Consider the following 16,302-nt stretch of genomic DNA (forward strand, 5'->3'; position numbering starts at 1 on the left):
CGGGGTGGCCGTGGCTCCCCCTCTCCCCAGCCCCACGCTGATGTTTTGTATTAACACGAGAACGCAGCCGTGCGGAAAATTGTCATTTGGAAAGTGCATTAATAACCAGGGACTGAGGCAGGGCAGGGACACGGCAGGGACACGGCAGGGACAGGGCAGGGACAGGGCAGGGACACGGCAGGGACACAGCAGGGACAGGGCAGGGACACAGCAGGGACACAGCAGGGACACGGCAGGGACACAGCATGGACACAGCAGGGACACAGCAGGGACAGGGCAGGGACACAGCAGGGACAGGGCAGGGACAGGGCAGGGACACAGCAGGGACACAACAGGGACACAGCAGGGACACAGCAGGGACAGGGCAGGGACAGGGCAGGGACACAGCAGGGACACAGCAGGGACAGGGCAGGGACACAGCAGGGACAGGGCAGGGACACGGCAGGGACACAGCAGGGACACAACAGGGACACGGCAGGGACACAGCAGGGACACAGCAGGGACAGGGCAGGGACAGGGCAGGGACACAGCAGGGACAGGGCAGGGACACGGCAGGGACAGGGCAGGGACACAGAGGGGACACAACAGGGACACAATAGGGACACAGCAGGGACAGGGCAGGGACACGGCAGGGACACAGCAGGGACACAGCAGGGACACGGCAGGGACACAGCAGTCACCTGTGGCTGGACCTCGGAGGGGAGCGGCTTTCCCGAGGAAATGTCACCCCAAGGTGCGTGTGCCGCGGCAGCAGCTCCCCTTCCCTGCCCCCAGAGTGCAGATGACAGGCTGAGCACCCACCCCAAAGCACCCACACCGGGCCAGGCTCCGAGCACACCCAGCCAGGCTCCGAGCACACCCAGCCAGGCTCCGAGCACACCCAGCCAGGCTCCGAGCACACCCAGCCAGGCTCCGAGCACACCGAGCCAGGCTCCGAGCACACCGGGCCGGGCTCCGAGCACACCGGGCCAGGCTCCGAGCACACCGGGCCAGGCTCCGAGCACACCCAGCCAGGCTCCGAGCACACCGGGCCAGGCTCCGAGCACACCCAGCCAGGCTCCGAGCACACCCAGCCAGGCTCCGAGCACACCCAGCCAGGCTCCGAGCACACCCGGCCAGGCTCCGAGCACACCCAGCCAGGCTCCGAGCACACCGGGCCAGGCTCCGAGCACACCCAGCCAGGCTCCGAGCACACCGAGCCGGGCTCCGAGCACACCGGGCCGGGCTCCGAGCACACCCAGCCAGGCTCCGAGCACACCCAGCCAGGCTCCGAGCACACCGGGCCGGGCTCCGAGCACACCGGGCCAGGCTCTGAGCACACCCAGCCAGGCTCCGAGCACACCGGGCCAGGCTCCGAGCACACCGGGCCAGGCTCCGAGCACACCGGGCCGGGCTCCGAGCACACCGGGCCAGGCTCCGAGCACACCCAGCCAGGCTCCGAGCACACCGGGCCAGGCTCCGAGCACACCCAGCCAGGCTCCGAGCACACCCAGCCGGGCTCCGAGCACACCGGGCCAGGCTCCGAGCACACCGGGCCAGGCTCCGAGCACACCCAGCCAGGCTCCGAGCACACCCAGCCAGGCTCCGAGCACACCGGGCCAGGCTCCGAGCACACCGGGCCAGGCTCCGAGCACACCGAGCCGGGCTCCGAGCACACCGGGCCAGGCTCTGAGCACACCCAGCCAGGCTCCGAGCACACCCAGCCGGGCTCCGAGCACACCGGGCCAGGCTCCGAGCACACCGGGCCAGGCTCCGAGCACACCGGGCCAGGCTCCGAGCACACCGGGCCAGGCTCCGAGCACACTGAGCCAGGCTCCGAGCACACCGGGCCAGGCTCTGAGCACACCGGGCCAGGCTCCGAGCACACCCAGCCAGGCTCCGAGCACACCCAGCCAGGCTCCGAGCACACCCAGCCAGGCTCCGAGCACACCGGGCCAGGCTCCGAGCACACCGAGCCAGGCTCCGAGCACACCGGGCCAGGCTCTGAGCACACCCAGCCGGGCTCCGAGCACACCCAGCCAGGCTCCGAGCACACCGGGCCAGGCTCCGAGCACACCCAGCCAGGCTCCGAGCACACCGGGCCAGGCTCTGGGCACACCGGGCCAGGCTCCGAGCACACCCAGCCAGGCTCCGAGCACACCCAGCCAGGCTCCAAGCACACCGGGCCAGGCTCCGAGCACACTGGGCCGGGCTCCGAGCACACCCAGCCAGGCTCCGAGCACACCGGGCCACGGCTGCCTCCGTCTGCATCACTTGTGGCAAAAGGTGCCCACGCCCGGAGCGCTCCCACTGCAGCCCATGGGACACGGACGGGGACAAGGGCAGCTGTCACCTGTCCCATGGCTCTGCTGTGCAGGATCCAGCTCTGTCCTCCTCCTCCTCCTCCTCGTCCTGACTGAGCCTCAGCAGCCACTCAGGGGAGGGAGAACAGCCCGTGGAGATGGAAAAGAGGAGGAACCCCGGCCCTAACTCCTGCAGCAGAGATGGGCCAGGACCAGAGGTGTCCCTTCCCCAGGAGGGAGCCAGAGGTGGGGATGGCAATATTTTCTGTTTTGAAGCTCGTCCCCCAGGTTTCATCCCGTGTCCTGGGACCTTAGCACGTGCTGCTGTTACCCCCAGAGACTGTGGATGGTGGCAGGTGTGAGGAAAGGAAAAGTCCCAGAGCTTTTGTTGTTTTGAATCCCAGAATCACTGAGGGTGGGAAAGATCATCCAGTCCCAGTTGTGCCTGATCCCCACCTTGTCCCCAGCCCAGAGCTCTGAGTGCCACATCCAGGAATTCCCTGCACACCTCCAGGGATGGGGATTCCAAACCTCCCTGGGCAGCCCCTGCCAAGGCCTGAGCACGCTCCAGGTGGTGAGAGCTCAGTTCCTGGAGCCAGATCTCCGTGCTGACTCTGAGCCCCAAAACACGTCTGCCTAAACTGGGAGGGGACAAAGTTCTGACAAGCTCAGCCCAGCTCACGTGTCCCCACCTTGGCCACAGAACTTGGGCTTTGCAGAACATTGAATCCCAGACTGGTTTGGGGTGTGAGGGACCCCAGAGCCCCTCCAGTGTCACCCCTGCCATGGCAGGGACACCTCCCACTGTCCCAGTGTCCAGCCTGGCCTTGGGCACTGCCAGGGATCCAGGGGCAGCCCCAGCTGCACTGGGCACCCTGTGCCAGGGCCTGCCCACCCTGCCAGGGAACAATTCCTGCCCAAATCCCATCCAGCCCTGCCCTCATCCTCCTGTCCCATCACTCCTGGGACCAAGGGACACCGGGACCCCCAGACCCGCCCGGGCTGGCAGTGCCCGCTCCCCTCGATCCAGGCAAGAGGAAATCCTTGTCAGCATCATTCCTCTTGGAGACACGCTGCCTGCACTGACATTCTCAGAGAAAGTGCCCGAACGCCTGAACTCTTCATTTGAATGTTTTTAAGTGCCTGGCAGCAGCTGGCTGCGCTGATTTGCATGGCAGGGCCAGCGGAGCGCAGGGTTCCTGGAAATCCCAGAGCTGGTGAGAGCAGCCCCGAGGTCACAGCACATCCTGGGGGGCTGGGGCAGCACAGGGCTCCAGGGGATGCGAAAGCTGCGTGGGTGCAGCGGAGCCTGGCGCATCACCTTCCTCTTCCTCTTCCTCGAAACACGGAACACCAAACACAGAACACGGAACACGTGCTGGCCCCGGCAGCCCCTCGCTCCCCACCCACAGCTCCTGGCCAGGCCAGCCCTGGGCAAACACAGCAGCACTGAGCTTCCCCAGGACAGGCTGGAGCTGCAGAGCCACCCAGGCTGGAAAAGCCCTCGGAGTCCATCGAGCCCAACCATCCCCAGCCCTGCCCGGGCCACCCCTGTCCTGTCCCCAAATGCCACATCCACAGGGCTTTGAACCCCTGCAGGGATGGGGACCCCTGCCCTGGGCAGCTGTGCTGGGGCTGGAGATCCCTTTCCATGCAGGAATTGTTCCCAATATCCAGCCTGAGCCTGCCCTGGCCCAGCCTGAGGCTGTTTTGGGCTCAGTAACCCCTGGAGCTGAGGTGTCCCTGTGGCTCTGGGGCTGCTGGAGCCTGTCCAGGGCTCTTGGCTCAGTGTCCCGGGTCCCTGGCACAGCTGTGCTCGGCTCTGCTCCTCCAGGAGCTCCCAGCCTGGGAAACTCCAGGATTCCCAGAGCTGAGGTAGAGCTGAACAAGTTTGAAAACTCCTCTCTGACTCTGTTTTGGAGCTGCAGCCCCAGAAATGCAGGAATTACTGGCCCATTGCACGTCCTTCCTGGAAGCTGCACCGGGGAGGACACAGAAGATGGATTTCAATTTAGAAAAACCACGAAGGAAACCTCTGACCTGACTCCTGAAATGTTTGGGAGCCAACTTGGATTTATTGTCCCTGGCTTATCGAGTCTTGTATACAAGAGCTGTGAGGTTTAACCTGGAACACCATTTCCAGAGAAAAGAGGCTGAGCTGTGCCCTGAGCACGGGTCAGCTCCAGGGGAAGGGTTGGATGGAAGGGAAGCAGCACCCAGAAGAGCTTTCAGCAGCTCTCCAGGTTCAGCATCACCCCCCTCACCCCAGCAGTTTAGCTGGAGCCCCCCACCCTCTGGGGAGCTGCTGCCAAATTTCCTACAAGCACTGTGGCACAGGAAAGCTTTAAAGGAGAACGGGATGAAAAAAACCTTCAAAAATTTGGGTTGGAAGAAGCCTTGAAGGGGTTTTGCAGCAGCTTTTTGGAGCAAGGTCACCTCCACGGTGCTGCTCAGGCTGCTCTTCACCCCTCTGGGCAGCCTGCTCCAGAGTTCAGCCTCTCCCATGGGAACCCCTGCCCCAAATCCAGCCAGAAGCCCAAACGTGTGACCATGCACCTCTGGCAGGGGCTGGCTCTGCCTCCTCCTGCCTCAGGAGACACACGGGCACAGCTGCCCTTCCCTTGGTTTTCTCTTGGACTTCCCTTGGTTTTCTCTTGGACTTCCCTTGGTTTTCTCTTGGATTTCCCCTGGATTTCCCCTGGATTTCCCTTGGATTTCCCCTGGATTTCCCTTGCATTTCCCTTGGATTTCCCTTCCATTTCCCTTGGATTTCCCCTGGATTTCCCTTGGATTTCCCCTGGATTTCCCTTGGATTTCCCTTGGATTTCCCTTAGTGGATTTCCCCTGGATTTCCCTTGGATTTCCCCTGGATTTCCCCTGGATTTCCCTTGCATTTCCCCTGGATTTCCCTTGGATTTCCCCTGGATTTCCCCTGGATTTCCCATGCATTTCCCTTGCATTTCCCTTGCATTTCCCTTGCATTTCTCTTGCATTTCCCCTGGATTTCCCTTTTGCCTTCTCCAACAGCTCCTGCATCACCTTTAACACGGGTCTGTGGGACATGGACCCTGCAAAAGCTGCCCCAGAGAGGGACAGGACCCCCAGCCCTTAGAGGTTTCCAAAGCTACGTGAAGCCAGAACTAACCTGATCTAGTGCTAGTCCTGCTTGGAAGCATGGAATCATGGAATTGTTTAGGTTGGAGGAGACCTTTAGCTGAGCCAAATCATGAAGTTCATCTGCTTCAAGTGGAACGTTGAACCAAGGACCCCCAGAAGCCCCTGAGCCTGCAGATGCTCACTGAGAAATCCATGGATACTGATTTTATCACAAAAACGTCCCAGACTGGTTTGGGTGGGAAAAGACCTTAAAGCCCGTCCAGTTCCACCCCCTGCCATGGCAGGGACACCTCCCACTGTCCCAGGTGTGTCCAAACCCCAGTGTCCAGCCTGGCCTTGGGCACTGCCAGGGACCCAGGGGCAGCCCCAGCTGCTCTGTTCCATTGGAATATGGAGCTTCTTCCTAGGGAGAGATTAAAGTAAAAGGGATCTTGCACACACAATAACCCAAGAGCCAGCAGGATTCAGATAAGCAATTTAGACAAGTAAACATCTCATCATGCCCCAAATACTGCAGAAAATACAGCACAAGCAGAGCAAAGAGGAGAACACGAACACGTGGCCTGTGCCTCTCAGCTGTGGCCGTGTCCCTGCTGCGGGAGGGAGCAGCAGAGGCTTCCTGGCAGCTCAGGAAACCAGAGGTCCCCAGCAGAAAGGGCAGAGCCCTGGGCTCCTCACCCACACCTCAGTCTGTGCCTGCCTCCCCTCTCCTGCTCTCCTTCCGAAGGAGGGACCGGGCTGGTGAAGAGCTTTCATCCCATTCCCTGTCAGTGAATATTCCAGGGCTTTCCTCAGGAAACACAGCATCTTCTGGCCAGGTGCTGTCCCCATTGCCCAGGGGACACACCCTGAGCCCAGCCCCACACCCAGCACTGCCCTTGGCTTCCTGCAGCTCCTCTCGCTCAGCCCTGGGGCTCTCCAGGAGGGAAAAGCCTTCCCTGGCAGGGTGGGCAGGCTCAGGGAGCTGGGGCTGCCCCGGGCCCCTGGCACTGCCCACGGCCAGGGCTTGGAGCAGCCTGGGACACTGGGAATTGGGAATCAGATGAGAATTAATATCCCTTCCCACCCAAACCACTCCAGGATTCGCTGGCTCTATGACTATCACAGAAAACACAGTTCCAGCCACTGAAATAACACCAAGACTTGTGTTTTCTGCCGTTCCAGGAGTGGTTGTGCAGAGCTGCCCGAGCTGCTGTTCAGGAAAGAACAGAGCCACGGAGAACACGGCTGTAAGGAAACTCCTCATCCCCCAGCAGGGCCTGCTCTTCACAATCCCCTCTGGGAGATGTTCACAGACAGCTCTGAGGAACCTGCCCAGCCTGGGTGTCCCCAGCTCTGCACTGGGGCTGGTGGCTCTGCAGGGCTCTGCCCTCCTCTGCCTCCACCTTCACCTGAGCCTGGAGATGCCCAAACCTGCTCCAGGTCCTTCAGCACTGCTGCCTGAGCTTCCTCACCAGCCTCTTTGGGACTCCACAGAACCAAAAGGCTGGGCTGGGAAGGGACCTGAAAGCTCAGCCTGTCCCAAGCCGTGCCAGGGACACCTCTGAGCCCGGCCCAGCTGGCCCTGGACACTTCCAGGGCTGCAGCACCCCCAGCTTCTCCAAACATCCCTGCCATTTCTCACACAACCTCGCACTAGTTCAGGCTGGAAAACACCTCAGCTTTCAGTTCTCATCTCCAAAGGCCCAGCAATCTCCTCCTGCCTGATGCCAACAGCAAACCCAAGTCCCTCGCAGGAAGGCTGAATAGTAATTAATTCAGGACAGAAATAATGAACTACAGAGGAATTTCAATTTACACGTCTTTCTATTTTAACAGAAAACCCTTGACAACTGATTTTGGGGGAAAAAAAAAACTTCTCCAAGCACATTTAAAGCTGCTTTGCATGAGGCTGCTGCAGCCCACGCCGCACGGGAGGGAGCAGGAGTTTGCTGGGAGTGTCTGCACTGGGGATGCTCCGGGAAAAGCTGGAATGCTGCTGGGCCGGTCGGTGCAGGACGTGCCTCTTGTCCTCTCTGGAGGCTCCGGGTGGTGCTGGAAGCCCGGTGACATGGGAAAATCCCATTTCTGGGAGCCGTGTCCCAGCCGCTCCCGCAGCCCGAGTGCGCTCCGGGGCCACAATCTCCCTGCAGGGATTTCTCCAGCATCTGGGGCTGCCTTGCCTTTTGCCTTTTTTTTGTTGTTTTTTTTTTCCCCCCAGTAATTTAACAATTATTTACGTTAACCAGGAAGGGAGGAGAAGCCCTTCCAGAGCCGCACATGAAACTGCTGCTGCTGCTGCTGCCTGAATAATTCCAGCTCGATCGAAGCCTGCGCTAAAAATAATCCAACCCCCTCCCTGCGAACACTCTTTGAGGGAAATATTTAAACCAGAAAACAAGGCCCCTAAATCAGCCCCCCCAGCCGGGGCTGTTAACCCGATTGTTGCAGGGAAATTGAATTTCCCCGTCCTCCGCGGGCTCTGGGCTCCAGCCGCCTCCCGGAGCGAGCACGCCAAGGAATACATGAAAGGCTCATTAGTGGGGAAGGCTAATAACCTTTCTGAGGCATTAATAAAATCCCTGGCTGGAGCCGAGCGCAGGGACAGTCTCATGGCAACAGAGGCGCAGGGCAGGGTGTCCTCTCCCCTCCCCGATCCCCTGCCCTGCCCATCCTGCCTGCTCCCGGCTCCTTCCCCGCTGCACTGGCACGGGATGGGCACGGGATGGGCACGGGATTGGCAGGGATGGGCAGGGATGGGCAGGGGATGGGCAGGGCACGGGATGGGCACGGGATGGGCACGGGATGGGCACGGGATGGGCACGGGATGGGCACGGGATGGGCAGGGATGGGCAGGGATGGGCAGGGATGGGCAGGGATGGGCAGGGATGGGCAGGGATGGGCAGGGCACGGGATGGGCAGGGCAGGGGATGGGCAGGGATGGGCAGGGATGGGCAGGGATGGGCAGGGATGGGCAGGGCACGGGATGGGCAGGGATGGGCAGGGATGGGCAGGGATGGGCAGGGATGGGCAGGGCACGGGATGGGCAGGGATGGGCAGGGCAGGGGATGGGCAGGGATGGGCAGGGATGGGCAGGGCACGGGATGGGCACGGGATGGGCAGGGCAGGGGATGGGCAGGGCAGGGGATGGGCAGGGATGGGCAGGGATGGGCAGGGCACGGGATGGGCAGGGCACGGGATGGGCACGGGATGGGCACGGGATGGGCACGGGATGGGCAGGGCACGGGATGGGCAGGGATGGGGATGGGCAGGGATGGGCAGGGCAGGGGATGGGCAGGGCAGGGATGAGCAGGGCACGGGATGGGCAGGGCTGAGTGTGCCGGGAGCTCCCCGGACACACCAACCTGGGCACAAAAACTGCAGCTGGAGACGGGCTGGGGGCCTGGGGGACGCGCTGCAAACACCAACAGCGGCTCTGCACCACGCCTGCTTGGATCCAGCAGGAATTCCTGCCTGGAAAGGGAGCTCAGGCCCTGGCAGGGGCTGCCCAGGGAGGTTTGGGGTCCCCATCCCCAGGGAATTCCTGGATGTGGCACTCGGTGCCCTGGGGACAGGGTGGGGATCAGGCACGGCTGGGGCTCCATGGGCTGGGAGGGATTTTCCCCCCTGAATGGTTCTGGGATTCTGTGCTGTGCTTTGGATCCTGGCAGCTCCCCAGCGATGCCAGCCAGGGATCTCATGAGCCCAGACGGGTGACGGGATCATTGCATGGCCCATCCCACCAGAAATGCCACCCTGAGCTGTCCAGAGCAGATGATGAAGCCGGGCTGGCACCGGGGGGACACCCTGGCCCTCCGTGGTGTGAGTGGCTCTCCTGGGGACAGGAGGGAGCCGGGGGCCGGAGCTGGCCAGGGGCTGCCACCCCCCGAGGCTCCGTCTGCCCCGACACCAGGGTCAGTGAAAGGACAGGTTCCTGTGCCTGGCCATCCCCCCCAGGCACAGCCTCTGAGCATCCTCTGAGCAACCTCTGAGCATCCTCTGAGTAACCTCCGAGTAACCTCTGAGCATCCTCTGAGTAACTTCTGAGCATCATCTGAACATCCTCTGAGCATCCTCTGAGCATCCTCTGAGTAACCTCTGAGCATCATCTGAACATCCTCTGAGCATCCTCTGAGCATCCTCTGAGTAACCTCTGAGCATCCTCTGAGCATCATCTGAGCATCCTCTAAGCAACCTCTGAGTATCCTCTGAGCATCCTCTGAGTAACCTCTGAGTATCCTCTGATCATCCTCTGAGCATTTGAACAGGAGCTGGACAGGGGTTGGACAGGAGCTGGACAGGGGTTGGACAGGGGTTGGACAGGGGTTGGACAGGGGTTGGACAGGAACTGGACAGGGGTTGGACAGGGGTTGGACAGGGGTTGGACAGGGGTTGGACAGGGGTTGGACAGGAGCTGGACAGGAACTGGACAGGGGTTGGACAGGAGCTGGACAGGTTGGGCAGGGGTTGGACAGGTTGGACAGGGGTTGGACAGGGGTTGGACAGGGGTTGGACAGGGGTTGGACAGGGGTTGGACAGGAACTGGACAGGAAGGAACTGGACAGGAACTGGACAGGATCCAGCTCTCCCCTCCAGGCTCTGGGCACATCCCCGGGCTGCGCTGGCAGCTGCGGGCATTACTCAGCTCTTTCTGCAATTCCCTTTTTCAGCTGGAATTCCAACAGGGATAAACCCGGCCCTGCAGGACAGCTGTGCCTGCAGGCCTGGGCTGCCAGCCCTGTCCCCAGGGAGGGTGGGGACAGCAGTGTGTCCCCAGGGAGGGTGGGGACAGCAGTGTGTCCCCAGGGAGGGTGAGGGGACAGCAGTGTGTCCCCAGGGAGAGGACAGCAGTGTGTCCCCAGGGATGGTGGGGACAGCAGTGTGTCCCCAGGGAGGGTGAGGACAGCAGTGTGTCCCCAGGGGTGGGGACAGCAGTGTGTCCCCAGGGAGAGGACAGCAGTGTGTCCCCAGGGATGGTGGGGACAGCAGTGTGTCCCCTGGGAGGGTGAAGGGACAGCAATGTGTCCCCAGGGAGGGACAGCAGTGTGTCCCCAGGGATGGTGAGGACAGCAGTGTGTCCCCAGGGAGGGACAGCAGTGTGTCCCCAGGGAGGGACAGCAGTGTGTCCCCAGGGATGGTGAGGACAGCAGTGTGTCCCCAGGGAGGGACAGCAGTGTGTCCCCAGGGAGGGACAGCAGTGTGTCCCCAGGGAGGGTGGGGACAGCAGTGTGTCCCCAGGGGTGAGGACAGCAGTGTGTCCCCAGGGAGGGTGGGGACAGCAGTGTGTCCCCAGGGAGAGGACAGCAGTGTGTCCCCAGGGAGGGTGAGGACAGCAGTGTGTCCCCAGGGAGGGTGGGGACAGCAGTGTGTCCCCAGGGATGGTGGGGACAGCAGTGTGTCCCCAGGGAGGGTGAGGACAGCAGTGTGTCCCCAGGGAGGGTGGGGACAGCAGTGTGTCCCCAGGGAGGGACAGCAGTGTGTCCCCAGGGAGGGACAGCAGTGTGTCCCCAGGGATGGTGAGGACAGCAGTGTGTCCCCAGGGAGGGACAGCAGTGTGTCCCCAGGGGTGAGGACAGCAGTGTGTCCCCAGGGAGGGTGGGGACAGCAGTGTGTCCCCTGGGAGGGTGAAGGGACAGCAGTGTGTCCCCAGGGAGGGACAGCAGTGTGTCCCCAGGCAGGGTGAGGACAGCAGTGTGTCCCCAGGGAGGGTGGGGACAGCAGTGTGTCCCCAGGGAGGGTGGGGACAGCAGTGTGTCCCCAGGGATGGACAGCAGTGTGTCCCCAGGGAGGGTGAGGACAGCAGTGTGTCCCCTGGGAGGGTGAAGGGACAGCAGTGTGTCCCCAGGGAGGGTGGGGACAGCAGTGTGTCCCCAGGGAGGGTGAGGACAGCAGTGTGTCCCCAGGCAGGGTGAGGACAGCAGTGTGTCCCCAGGGAGGGTGAGGACAGCAGTGTGTCCCCTGGGAGGGTGAAGGGACAGCAGTGTGTCCCCAGGGAGGGTGAGGACAGCAGTGTGTCCCCAGGGAGGGACAGCAGTGTGTCCCCAGGGAGGGTGAGGACAGCAGTGTGTCCCCAGGGAGGGACAGCAGTGTGTCCCCAGGGATGGTGGGGACAGCAGTGTGTCCCCAGGGATGGTGGGGACAGCAGTGTGTCCCCAGGGAGGGACAGCAGTGTGTCCCCAGGGATGGTGGGGACAGCAGTGTGTCCCCAGGGATGGTGGGGACAGCAGTGTGTCCCCAGGGAGGGACAGCAGTGTGTCCCCAGGGAGGGACAGCAGTGTGTCCCCAGGGAGGGTGAGGACAGCAGTGTGTCCCCAGGGATGGACAGCAGTGTGTCCCCAGGGAGGGTGGGGACAGCAGTGTGTCCCCAGGGGTGGGGACAGCAGTGTGTCCCCAGGGAGGGTGAGGACAGCAGTGTGTCCCCAGGGATGGGGACAGCAGTGTGTCCCCAGGGATGGTGAGGACAGCAGTGTGTCCCCAGGGGTGGGGACAGCAGTGTGTCCCCAGGGGTGGGGACAGCAGTGTGTCCCCAGGGAGGGACAGCAGTGTGTCCCCAGGGGTGGGGACAGCAGTGTGTCCCCAGGGAGGGACAGCAGTGTGTCCCCAGGGGTGGGGACAGCAGTGTGTCCCCAGGGAGGGACAGCAGTGTGTCCCCAGGGGTGGGGACAGCTCCCAGCTGTGCTGCCAGCGCTGTCTCCCGTCCCCTTCCCCTCACATCTGGCACAAATCCCGTTCCCTTTCCAGAGCTGCTCCCTGCGGGGCTCCACAGCGATCCAGCCTGGATGAGGACAGGGAGAAGGGGGAGAGGGCCGGGAGAGCAGCCCTTGGCTTTTCCCTGGCTCCCAGCAGGGAGGATCCGTGTTCTCGGCGGTTCCCAGCGAGCAGCCCAGCTTTCCTCGGCCCAGGGCTGTGCTGCCCATGGCAGCTCCTGCCTTTCCCCGGCTGTGCTTTGCCATGGCTCGGCTTTTCCAGCCCCCCGTGCCCCCGGAGCTGTTTGAACTCCTCATTCACGGAACGCTGTTTGTTTTCATTCCTCTCTCTCCCCCCAGCTGCGGCACCGAGAGCAGGGATCAGGAAACAATAAAATCTCGGTTACCACACAGAATGCCGCCTTTTCCCTGGCTCCTTTCAAAGCCTGACATTTTTGCTTTCATCCGCCATCTCCCCAGTTCTGGGCCATGTGCTCCCCCCTGGAGCAGCGGGGCCTCGCCTGGGGGTCCCGGAGCTGCGCTCAAGATGGACCAGATTGTTCCATGGGCATCGCCTTCCCGGGGCTGCCACGGCCCCAGGCCCACCCTGCTCCAACAGCGCCCTGGGGAGCGAGGGCTGAGACACAGCCTCATCCTCCCCACTTATTCCGCTTTTGATTTCAGGCTTCTCTCTTGGCACTTCCCTGGGAAAAGCTCCAGAGTCACTGGAGGGGCTGCAGGAGCAAAACCTCCTGTTCTGGGAGCACCCAGGAGCAGAGGATTTCTCTCTGTGAGTGAAAAGCTGCAGCTCCCATTTCCCTGTCCTTAAAAAAGCAGCCTGGGAACTTCATCCAGGCTGAGGGGCAGCAGGGTGGGGAGAGTGTCCCCATTCCTGCTCTTCAGACAGGGCAGAGAGGCCATCTCCTCACCCAGAAAACATCATCAAAAGCTTGTATTCATGGAATGGGTTGGGCTGGGAGGGACCCCAGAGCCCCTCCAGTGGCACCCCTGCCATGGCAGGGACACCTCCCACTGTCCCAGTGCCCAGCCTGGCCTTGGGCACTGCCAGGGATCCAGGGGCAGCCCCAGCTGCTCTGGGCACCCTGTGCCAGGGCCTGCCCACCCTGCAGGGAACAATTCCTGCCCAAATGCCACCTGTCCCTGTGGGAATGGCTGTGGAAGCCACTGCCTGTCCCCCAGCCCGTGTGACAGCACAGGGGCTCCATGCCCACGCTGGGTGTGCCCATGCAGGCCAAGGAGCTGCTCCTGCTCCAGCCTTTCCAGGAAAACTGCGGAAAGAGCTGGGGACGGCGATGCTGGGCAGCGGTGAGGGAGGAGGAGCTGCTCAGCACCGGCCTGGTGACACAGGACGCGGGTGACAATGGCCAGCTGAGCCCCGGGATTATTTCCACCATCACCTTTTCCCCGCGGTGCTGAGGAGCAGAACTGCGGCTGTTCCGGGCAGCACTCGGGTCCCGTGGGCACATCCCATCAAAGAGCCTCGGGGATAAGGGCCAGGACGAAGGGCTTTGGGCAGAGGCAGCTCTCTGAAAGGCGCCGGTGGAGCTGTGGCGGGTGACGGGAGCTCGGGGCAGGCCGCGGCCTGCGGCTCCCCGGCAGGCCCAGCCCGGGGAACAGCGACAGAGCCACAACAAAGCAGAACCTCGGTAATCCGGGATGAGCCGTGCTGCCTTTTCACAGCGTGCAAAAAGAGCCCCAGGCTTCTGGGGGCCGGGGGAGACAAAAACACACACATCCAGGAGCCCCCGGTTAAACAGCGTGAAGGGCTGGGGACAGCCACGGCCAGGGACACACACGGGGACGCTGCTGGGGGACAGCAGGCCTGAAAGGACGGGCTGTCTGAAAGGATCACTGTGAGCAGGACACACAGGCGTGAAATCCCCCAGGCACCACGCAGAGCCACAGCCCCCGAGGACAGCCCTGTCCCGGGCACCCCGAGCCGGGCTCTGCTCCCTCAGGGGCTCTCAGCACAGGCCAGGGTGTGATGTGTGGCTCTGCATCCTCCTGCCAGCCAGCAGAAAACGGCTTCTGCTGGAAGAGAACCTTCCAGGAGGAATTCCTCAGGGATCCGGATTGTAATGAGGTGCACAAAAATAGCGGCGCTCTGGTGACACTTCCTGATGACATAAAGGTTGGGATGAGTCAGTGGCACGGAGCAGCCTCGCACACGCTCCGGAGGCTGGGCTGGCGTGGGGAGCTCACGAGCCGGAGCGGGGCCGGTGCCCACGGCCTGGCAGGGAGCCCAGCTCGGCTCCAGGGCGCTCTGCAGGCCCTGCCACGGATCCATCCTCAGCCCAAACCCCTGCAGAGCCTGCCTGCTCTGTCCATCCACACAGCAGCCTCAAATGGAAAAGGAGAATTCGGCGTGCTGGGGACACACAAACTCTTCTCTGTCTCAGCAGAAGTGAAACCAGGATCTCACAAGGAGTGGATCCCTGGAATAAAAGGTTTGTACAGAGGTTGCCAACGGGATGAAGCAGCACAGCAAGAGAAGGAGCCCCTGTTCAGGCACAAACTCCAAGGTGCAAAGTGAAGCTCAGCATTTCTGGAGGATTTCAGCTCAAGCTGGGTTTGCAAGAGCTCCCCAGGGAATTCTGCAAGTGCTTTCTCCTACCAGACCCCAGTCAGGATCAGCCCCTGCACGGGGACAAGGATGGAGTCAGAGCTGCTGGGGTAACTCATCATCACCCAGGGAGCAGCACTTCTGCCCCCTCAGAACCCCAGCACCAACACGCTGTCCCCTGCAGACATTCCCAAAGGCAGCAGCCTGGCCAGCGTGGGCCTGAGAGCCCCCAGGGAGTCCCTTGAAGAGTTTTTTGGCTCATTGATACCCATTTGTAATAAATCTTGATGTAACAGGGAAATTCCAGTGGCATAACAGCATTTTCTGGGGTAATCATAAAAGGAGAAGCGGAATGACTGGGAAGCTCACATCAGTCAGAAACAGGAAAAAGAAGAGAAGAGCTTGGAGAGAGGAGATTGGAACAGCAAAAAATGCCAGGATTGTGACTGAGGATGGGTATCAGGAGCTTCTGGTGGCTGTGGCAAAGGGAAGTGGAGCTGGGAATACCGAGAGGGAGAGGGGAACACCAGAGCCAAACACTTCTGGAGATCCAGGGTGAACACAGGCAGGCAGGAGAAGGTGCTCAGGAGGGAGGAACAGCCAAGCAGAGACAGCAGCTAAAGACTGGAACCGAGCTGGGGACATCGCCCCTCCCAGGCACCCGGAGGCTGGATGTGCTCACAGAACACAGAGATGGGCAAGGAAAGGTAAAATCAAACCCAGCTGGGGCCAGACATGAACAGCCTGGGCTGGAGACAACGTGTTCCTCAACAGCCTGGGACGCAGCAGAAACGGGAGTCAAACAGATGGATCCATTTCTCACGATGGCAGCAGGGATATTCCTGCTTCAAACAATGAATACAGAATGGAGCTCTACTGGATTCAAACCTCAGCTGGGGAATTGGCTTGGGCAAGTTTTTATACAAAAGCCCCATTTCCCACATTTAGAAACTTCCAATTTCTACACAAAACTGGAGAAGTGCATAAAAAGCAGCGGTAGTGGAGCAGTTGTCTTCCCGAGGAATGGAAATGTTTCAGACACTTTGAAAAGGCTGCTTTGAGGAAAAACCACCTGATTGATGGCAAGGAAGGTGACAAAACTACACATTATTGTTCCTTTCAAGAGAGAAGAGGCTGTGCACAGTAACACCCAATTACTGCACAGTCTGAACTCGGAGCTCGCAGCTCCCGTGTTGCTCCCGAAGCTGGAAGGAAACCACCCAGGAAAGGGCTGGGCAGGGAAGGAATCACCGGGGCTGGGAAATCCCTCCCAGAGCATCCAGTCCAACCGTGCCCAATGTCCCCAGCCCAGGGCACTCAGTGGCACCTCCAGGGGTGTTCAGGTCTCCAGAGACCCGTCCCACCTGCAGGAGAATCGCCCAGAGGGGCTCTCCAGCTCAGGAGGGGCCAGGACAGTTTGGGATGCTCCCCGCTCCTGAAGGGACCCACGGTGGCAGCTGGGGCGGGGAGGGAGGGAGGGAAGAGTAATTCTGGTTCCAAATCGAGCCCCCGGGACTCCTCTGACGTGTGCGGAGGAAAAAAGGTGTGGAGTCATCCTGGGGGAGAGCGCTGTGGGGTGGTGATGGAAACAACCGCTAACGAGGATTAATCATTAATTAACGATGTGGCTTCAGCTGCTGGAAGGGAGAAAACA

General features: G+C 61.5%; 2 protein-coding genes across 19 annotated transcripts in view; one reads left to right on the top strand and one right to left on the bottom strand.

Moving 5' to 3' along the window:
* Positions 1-16,302, bottom strand: part of DTNB (dystrobrevin beta) — a 150,454-nt gene that overhangs the window by 20,158 nt on the left and 113,994 nt on the right. The window lies entirely within an intron of this gene.
* On the top strand, positions 628-7,969 carry LOC147654535 (uncharacterized). Its single transcript, XM_086875330.1, has 2 exons — positions 628-2,528; positions 6,564-7,969. Exon 1 carries the CDS (start codon positions 721-723, stop codon positions 2,467-2,469), a length of 1,749 nt encoding a protein of 582 aa, XP_086731456.1. The 5' UTR covers positions 628-720; the 3' UTR covers positions 2,470-2,528; positions 6,564-7,969.

The sequence above is a fragment of the Cyanistes caeruleus genome, chromosome 2 (genome assembly GCF_971803275.1).
Source record: "Cyanistes caeruleus chromosome 2, bCyaCae1.hap1.1, whole genome shotgun sequence".
In the NCBI taxonomy this organism is placed as follows: domain Eukaryota; kingdom Metazoa; phylum Chordata; class Aves; order Passeriformes; family Paridae; genus Cyanistes; species Cyanistes caeruleus.